Source organism: Aotus nancymaae, unplaced genomic scaffold (assembly GCF_030222135.1).
Source record: "Aotus nancymaae isolate 86718 unplaced genomic scaffold, 86718_ANA_hifiasm-v0.15.2.pri h1tg000016l, whole genome shotgun sequence".
NCBI lineage: Eukaryota > Metazoa > Chordata > Mammalia > Primates > Aotidae > Aotus > Aotus nancymaae.
In genome coordinates, this window is record NW_026988428.1 from 20,706,477 (window position 1) to 20,715,722 (window position 9,246).

The window sequence follows — 9,246 nt, forward strand, 5'->3', positions numbered from 1 at the left end:
AAAAAAAAAAAACAGATGGCAGTGCGGATGCAGAGAAAAGGAAACACTAATACGCTATTGCTGGAAATGTAACCTCTATGAGAAACAGTATGGAGAATTTGCAGACCTAAAACTAGACCTACCATTCAACCCAGCAATCCCACTACTATGTATCTATCCAAAAGAAAGGAAAACATGGTAAAAATACAAAAAATTAGCAGGGCATGGTGTCGGGCGCCTGTAATCCCAGCTACTTGGGAGGCTGAGACAGGAGAATCTCTTGAACCCGGGAGGCAGAGGTTGCAGTGAGCTGAGATTGTGCCACTGCACTCCACCCTGGGTGACAGAGTGAGACTCTGTCTCAAAAAAAAAAAAAAAAGGAAAGAAAGAAAACATGGTGTCACAAAGACACCATCACTCATGTTTATCACAGCACTATTCACAATAGGAAGGTCATGGAATCAATCTAAGTATCCATCAATGTTTGATTGGATAAAGAAAGTGGGATGTATATACACCATAGTATACTATGCAGGTATAAAAAAACAAAATCATGTTCTTTTCAGCAACATGTATGGAGCTGGAGAACATGTCCTAAGTGAAATAACTCAAAAACAGAAAATCAAATAACATACATTCTCACAAGTGGGAGCTAAAAATGAGTACACATGGGCATAATAATGGAAATAATAAACACCGGAGATTTCAAAAATGGGGAGGATCGGACAGGGTGAAGATTGAAAAATTACCTATTGGGCACAATGATTTCTATTTGGGTGACAGGTACACTAGAAGCCCAAACCCCACCATTACGCAATATACCCATGTAGCAAACCTGCACACATACCCCCTAAATCAAAAATAAATTTTTTTTAAAAAAACAAGATATTTCTTTGGAGTCTAAATTTTATATATAGATCAAGGCCCTGTTCTTACACCATAATATCTCAACACCTGGAAAAATTATTTTTACTAAGTTTGGTTTTATTATTTTACCCTTAGCTGTTATGGAAAGAAGTTTACAAAATCCAGTCCTGCAGCTATTAATCCTTCAATGAAGACTTTCTTTCCAATCTAAAGCACCAAAAAAAAGAAAAGAAAATACTTGAGCTCCCCTATGCAATTATTATATAATTTTCATACATAAATAGTAGAACAGATTCATTTCTCTTTTTACTTTGGTTCCTAGGAAATTGGAGAATAAAATTTGCAAGTCAATTTTTAATAACTGTGTAACATCCTATGGTTTACATATCTACATTCAAACTACCCCGCCTTCTTGTTTGCATTTAACTTTTCCTTCTTTAACTTTACATAATTTTTATTTTCTAGAGTATTATATTAGATTCACACATGTATATATATAAATACAATAATATTCATAGAAAAATAAAATAGGTAACATATAAATATACATAAAAATTAAAAGAGACAATAATATTTTACCAAGTTTTAAAATCCCAGGTGGGTGTGAGGCCATGACTCTGACCCTTGTTCATCAGTCATGGACTGTATTTAGCGTAAAGCCTTGACAAGGTGGGAAAAACCTGTTAACGCTTTTTAAATGAATGAAATGTTTCAATACTAAGTAGTCATATACAAAATAATTACCTTAATTTCATATGTTGTTCCAGGATTAAGATTAGTGAGAAGAACTTCCAGACTGTCTGGCTTTGCACTAACTTGTGTATATACTGCTTGCATCCATGGACAAACTTCCTTATATTTGACAATATAGGATATAATTCTTCCATTTGGATTAGGTGGTGTATTCCAAGACAGAAGAATCCCAGCAGATCCGACTCTTTCCCCAGCTAGGAAGACTGGAGGTCCTGGTTCTATTTTTTAAAAACTCATTTTGTTAAAAGCTCAAATAATTATGGTATTTTCACAAAAAAACACATAATAACAGTATTTACAAATGTAAAATTTGAAGTTTCCAAAGAACAATATGTTTATACTCCCTAGAGCTCTGCTACTATAAAAAAAAAAAATGCTATGGGAAATACCAAAAACATTCTTTCATAAGAATGTAAAAAAATGGAATGCTACTAAATACTACATGCCAAATACACTTTTGGTGCCAAATCATTTTTAAAAGAAATTCACTTAACTCAAGGCTTACACAGAAAAACTAACAAGAACAATCTTACAAATGGAATAATCCTTCCTGAGGAAATGTAGCCAGTTTATTTTCATGGTTCTCTATTATTCAAATGTTAGCATTAACAGTCTCTCTGATCTATTTCCCAAACAAGTATAGAGTAATTATTATTGCACTTTGAAAGTAAAGGAAGCTGAAGAAACAGCAGAATGCAGGTTCTAGGCAGATGACTTTCTTAAGCTTCCATTTTGCCTTAATTATTCTACACAGTTTTCATGAATTTAATGTACATGTTGCCAATATAAGTATTTCCATCCAGTAGAATTATACTGACTCCAAATACTTTACTTAAAAACTAATTTAAAACATATACTCACTTGTTACATTTGTTGTCGCTGTTCTGCTAACAGGTGAGCTGTATGTTGTAGCAGAAATTGAAGAGATGGTTGTATCGTACCTAGTCCCAGGAACAACATTGGAAACATCAACCTAGAACACCACAAACAAATAATTGCATTAAAATTCTTTCTGGAAAGCAAGAAAGCTAAAATAAATCTAACACTATAAAAAAAATAACACTTCACCATGTAACTCTGCACTGTTTATAACATCACAATGTTTCATATTATTGTAAAATACAGATTTGTTATATAACTACTTACCAAATAACTTTAAAATAAAAACATATAAAACATACTGCATTATCACAGCCTAAGTCAGCATTTCTATTTATCCTAGTTCACTGTCACAAGGAACAAATTCAAGTCCTGAGAAATATACAGCCCATGGTTTAACACTTGCTTTTAAAGAGTATATACGAAATACCTGTGTCTCTGAAGTCCCAATAAAAAGTAAAAGAAAAATGATAGGAAAATCCATCTTTATTACATTTTTCAGGCAGTAGAATCACACTGATGGCTCTAGAGAGAAATGTTGCCTGCATTAATGATTTAAAGACAGATCCTTCTGGCAAGTACACAATTAATGAGCCCGTATTACTCAATAGCTCTGCCTTTTCTTTGTTAAACTATTCATGAACCCTTGGATGACTGGCTGTAGGTTCAGGGTGAACTTAAAAAAAAAAAAGCAGCATAGATGTTGCTAAGGTAACAGTCCACCGATGCTGAAACTTACTCTCATCAATTTGACATCAATGTTTTTGTCTTCAACTTATGCTTTCAAAAACCCAACAAGAAGTAAGTTTTTTTAGTGGATTTTCATAAAGAACTATTCTATTAGGACCAAAATATAAATACAAGTAGGCTCAGCAAGTACGATAATGAAAACTATACCTGATATTCTCCACCTCCAAGATCTCTGATAGTAACAAAGCCACTGTCAGGAACAAGATCCACTTGATATCTTTCCTCATGACCAGAGGGTAGTCTCCAGTGCAGAGAAAAGGAATGTGTGGAAATATTGAAGGCTTTAAGTTTCCTAGGTTGTTCTGGTTCTGATATTGAAAAATAGAGGTTTAAAATAAAGTTATTCTCCTAAAGTTTCAAAAAAAAAAAAAAGAAAGAAAAGAAAATCAATAGTATAAGTTTCAAGTTCCAAAATAATCATGTTGTTAAAAATCACTGAGTACAATAAATGATCTTTAACAATACTTGGGTGTTAGGCATGTAAATGTTTAACAATATCTAGTTTTAGGTGTAACTATCAGAAATAACATAACAATTAATTTTCTCTTTCTGGAATATTTCTTATATGCCAAAATCTGTTGGTTGACCAGATTGTTTTTGAAAGCTTTAAAACTATTATTCTCAGCAAACTGACACAAGAACAGAAAATCAAACACTGCAGGTTCTCACTCATAAGTGGGTGTTGAACAATGAGAACACATGGACACAGTGAGGGGAGCATCACACACTGGGGTCTGTTTCGGGGACTAAGGGAGGGACAGCAGAGGGTAGGGGAGGGATAACATAGGGAGAAATACCAGATATAGTGACTGGGGGATGGAGGCAGCAAACCACATTGCCATGTATGTGCCTCTGCAACAATCCTGCATGATCTGCACATGTACCCCAGAACCTAAAGTACAACAAAAAAAATTTTTAATCATTTTTAAAACAAAGTAAATATAAACTATTTATCCAATTACTTGGAAATTTACCAAACAGAAGATCATTGCAAAAATATATAAGCAATATCCTCCAAATTTTTTTTTTTTTTTTTTGAGACGGAGTTTTGCTCTTGTTACCCAGGCTGGAGTGCAATGGCGCGATCTCGGCTCACCGCAACCTCCGCCTCCTGGGTTCAGGCAATTCTCCTGCCTCAGCCTCCTGAGTAGCTGGGATTACAGGCATGTGCCACCATGCCCAGCTAATTTTTTGTATTTTTAGTAGAGACGGGGTTTCACCATGTCCTCCAGATTTTTTTAAGGGAGAGTATTTCTGATAAATATTTTTATTGTATCTTTTTAAAATTTTTAATGTCTTTTTCCCTTCCTATAGTGCTGATCTGATAAATATTTGGTTAGATGCTTCTCTAAAGAAAAGTTTTCATATCAGAAATGAAATATAGTTATAAAATAAGTATCAATTGTTTTAGCCATTTCAACCATATTTTTCTATGTTTGCTTCTACTTTTTCAAAAATTTTGTTTATGCTGCCTGTATCTCCTTGAAGGGAGTTTTCACATAAAGTTCTTCTGATTGGTTGCCAATGAGTCAAGTTTGCACTCTGCCTTATCTTTAGTGAAGATTCCAGACAAACAATATAGGGAGAGGAAGACAGATTATGAAGCCAAGCATGTAAAAACATACCTGATGCAGATTCAATCTAACACTGTTTCTAAGAGAAAGGAGGCTGGAATTAAGTTTGAACTTCATTTATCATTTTAAAACCCCACTGCCAGAGATGATTTGAAAATGGATATAAGAAAATAAAATGTGTGTTTTCTAACAAAATTGATAGAGCACATAGCATATAACAGAAATCTTAACATAATAGGTCACTTTCTTGGTGTTTCAAGGGAGAATGTTTTTGAAATACTTTTTCTTTATCTCCTTTGAAAGTTCTTCTAATGACTATAACATAACGTTGTCCACCATACTCAAAGCTTATTATCAGTTGATTAATGTTTACTCCAACATTCTCAAAGTTCCAAGCATTCTCTTGGTATAACCTGCAAATTGTCCACTACAGTTTTCTGGTAACTCTAGGAATACTGTAAACCCAAGGCAAAAAAAAAAAAAAAAAAAGCTCAGAAAAATACCCAGGTTGTGATGGGTAGAATTTCTTTTTCAGACCTATGCCTTCTATATTCTCAAGATTGAGAGAAAACAGCTTGATTCTCCTCACCTGCTACATTGAAATAGAAAAAAATTTACCATGACTGATCAGTCTAACCAATTACTACTCACATTTACTGATTTGTGTGAAGGTTAATATTATTTCTTCAGGAACCCCAGAAAGTAAGTAGTATCTATGAAGTCTTAGACAAGAAACTAATGAAGACATGGAATAAGACTTTGGAAGGAAAAGGAAGACATGAGAAGTGAAGCGCTAGTTACTGGGATGGTGGCAAAACGATGTGGTTTCCTGGACTGTGGTTTAATATTACATACTGAATGACCCTTGGCTAGGAATGAAATGTGTCTCACCAAGAGAAGGAAGAATATATTGGTCTGGACAATTACCAATCTGATCAAGAGGGAAGGCCTGGAATCTTCACGAGAGTTTGGTAAAGTCCTTTCCAAATAGCAGAGTGTATGGAAGTCCTGGAATTGAAAAAGAACTGGAGTAACTGAGAAAAGCCAGACTGAGTTCCTGTGATCAAATAAGAAAGGGGAACAGACTGATGATCATGTAGGTCATACTAGAGATTTTAAGGTTTTTATTACCTAAATTCAATGGGAAGCCGCTGAAGAATTTTAAGCAGGAAAGCATAAAGCATCAGGGCTTGTTTTTTTTGAAAAATATAATTTTGAAATGTGGTATATAAATTGGAGTGAGGTAAAAATGGCAGTAGGAAGCTAATTAGTAAAAAATCATGGCAGTCTGGGCCAAAAGGAGGGAAGCTTGGCTCAGAAAAAGGTAGAGGAGCCACAGCAATGCTTAAATCATTATGGAAGAGTGCAGCTTTCTGGTTAAGAGCTAGAAGATTCAATTAACTGAAAATAGACTCTATAATAAATATATAATTTATTTTCCATGGAATTTAATCTCTCAAAAGATAGGAAACTAAAAAACAAAAATACTGTTCTCGACCTAATTCTTACTAACCAATAAAAATCACATCATGAAGTGGAAATGTTTGGAGTTTTAAGAGGAAAAAAAAATACTTCATATTCAATTTAATTAGGGCTAGCAAAAAGAATTCTAGGTTTAATTAGATGTTTCTTCCAGACAGTAATTTTCTAAAAATTAATCCTCAGAACTCTGTATGATTAGAGCTTAATAGATGTTCTGTAATCAAAACACTTTGTCAAATAAGTTCTTCTTAAGCAGCTTTCTTTATTGCAGGGTATTTTGAAGCCTCAGATATGCTAATATATCTTGTAATTCTCTAAAGCACCACTGTGCAATAAAACCATAAAGTGAGCCCACAATGTAATTTTGAATTTTCTAGTAGCCACATTTAAAAAGTAAAAAGGAACATGTAAGAATTGTAATAAGGTATTTTATTTAACCCAACATATTAAAAGCATTATTACCATGTAATTACCATAAAATTATTGAGGTGGTTATATTAATTTTTTGATAGTAACTCTTTGAAATTTCACATATATTTTAAACTTACAGTACCTCTGAATTTGGACTTGGCATGTTCCCAGATTAAATAGTCACATACTGCGAATCACTACATGTTAGATAGCACAGCTCTCACTATAGCATCTCTTAAATTTTCCTTTGGCATTTCAGTGAATTTACCTAAAATTTCCTTTGGCATTTCAATGAGTTCACCTAAATTTTATTTTGAGAAGCTGAGAAATATGATCCTATGGTCTGTGTCTACACAGAAAATAGCTTAATAGAGTTGGGAAGACATCCAATATATACAAAATCTTACATATCTCAGAACATTCAAAAAGAGTTAGACCTATCAAAATGGTATCAAGAAAGCAAGACTCCAGTGGGCAGATATTTTTAAATAAAATGCTAAGACTTTAAAAGCTTTATCACCATCGTTAACTTTATGTTTTCTCTGCACTAACACTGTATCTAATAAGTTTGGAATCTCACATTTTAATTTTTCTGTGATTAAATTATAGGTTGGACATACTATATACTATGACAGATAATGAGATATTCAAGCAGCAGACATACAAAATAAAAAGAACTAAATCCTAGTAAGTTTGTGATATATGCACTGTGCTTAGCACTTTCATATATTGTTTCATGTAACACTTGCAACAACACTGTAAATACTACTATCGACATTTAAAAATGAGAAAACTGAGGAAGAAAGAATTTAAGTGACTCCACCAAGTCTCATAGCTAACAGGTAAATGGCAGAGGCAGGATTTAGACCCAGGGGCAAAGTCTTCGAGTTTTAATCACTATAGTAACTGTGTGCTCCTCTGACTTTCACACAGTGGCTTACAAATAACTGTTCAGCAGGTTTTAAAATCCTAAATGAATGAATTAATATTTTAGAATAGATTCAACTACAAAGTTAGATGATCTATAATTTTCTTTCAAGCCTAAGATTATCATTTAAAGTGACCTCTAATTTAGGTTTAAGGGATTCAGTCTAAGTATGTCCAATGCCAGGGCAATATATATTTATCAAGTGCCTGTACCTTCCTCATATTTTAGAAATAGGCTAGAAATAAATTATAAATAAAATAAACATCCTCCAAAAAGTCAGCATTATACTGGATGCTACCAGGGCATAAAAATCTATTTTTAACACAGACACTGGGCACAGGTCCTAGAGTTGGATTACTGGGTTCAAATCCTGACTCTGCCATATAAACAAGACTTTAGGTGAAATAGTTAACATCTCTGTATCTCACTGGCCTCATCTATATGGAGATAATAACACCTTCCACGTTGTTGTGAGAATAAAATAATACATGTGAAGTGCTTAGAAGACTGCCTTGAACATAGTAAGAAATAAGTACTAAATGTAAGCTATGCTTAATAGTCAATTGCTATTTCCACTATTTTTCTCTAAAAGTCCTGGTCATCTCTTAGTCAAGCCATTTTGTTAACCTGTTTTTTATTTCTTAGCTTAGCCCCTTCCTCACATCTACTCAGTCAGTGCTTTGCTCAAAATGGATCCCCCCAGTATTGCTCCATCATCACCATTCTTCTCTTTATAAAAACTAAAACAGCAAGATGTTTTTCTGCTCTGGAGACCTCCACCAGGGAACTTGGATTACCGTCTTTTCCCATTTCCTTTTATTATACTCATCTCTCAAGTCAGTGTGCTATTCTAACAGGGACTTCAATTACTTACCTATAATCTCTCAAAACCATCACCTAAACCAGACTAGGCAACCAGAACATCAAGTTCTTACTATTTCATAAGTGCTCTTTAAGTAAAATGAAAACAAATATTCTGTATATTTTATGAAACTTTCCTGATATTGATACCACCTTGGTCACTTTTTCTTCTGACAAAATTTTCTCTAAGTGAGCAAATCCTGCCATCACACTAACCATACTCTTTCCTTTGCCTGTGTATAAACAAAATGATTTTTTATATTTTTCCTTCAATCTTTGCTCAATGATCTATTTGATCTTTGTATCTAACCAAATATATCTGCGTTTACCACTAGTTGTAATTTGGAGGACCTGTAACAATTTTCTAACAAATTTTTGGGGGGCCTGTAGCAATTTTCTTTTTTTGTTTTTGTTTTTTGACTTTTTTACTTAGTTGTACTTTAGGTTCTGGGGTACATGTGCAGATAATGCAGGACTGTTGCATAGGTACACACATGGCAATGTGCTTTGCTGCCTCCATCCCCACCATCACCTACATCTGTCATTTATCCCCATGTTATCCCTCCCCAACCTCCCCACCCATCTGATGTCCCTCCTTTGCCCCCCTCAGAAGACCCCAGTGTGTGATGCTCCCCTCCCTATGTTCTCATTGTTCAACACCTACCTATGAGTGGGAACATGCGGTGTTTGATTTTCTGTTCTTGTGTCAGTTTGCTGAGAATGATGGTTTCCAGATTTATCCATGTCCCTACAAAGGACATG

The 9,246-nt window shown here is 34.2% G+C and overlaps 1 protein-coding gene across 1 annotated transcript in view; it reads right to left on the reverse strand.

Annotated features, from left to right (window-relative positions):
• PTPRQ (protein tyrosine phosphatase receptor type Q) overlaps positions 1 to 2,962 on the reverse strand; it is a 214,004-nt gene extending 211,042 nt beyond the window's left edge. Inside the window, exons 1-3 of the mRNA XM_064376936.1 lie at positions 2,909 to 2,962; positions 2,461 to 2,572; positions 1,591 to 1,817 (exon numbers count right to left, since the gene is read on the reverse strand). Coding sequence (XP_064233006.1) covers positions 1,591 to 1,817; positions 2,461 to 2,572; positions 2,909 to 2,962 — 393 coding nt within the window. The remainder of the gene's footprint in view (positions 1 to 1,590; positions 1,818 to 2,460; positions 2,573 to 2,908) is intronic.
• Positions 2,963 to 9,246: the final 6,284 nt, after the last annotated feature.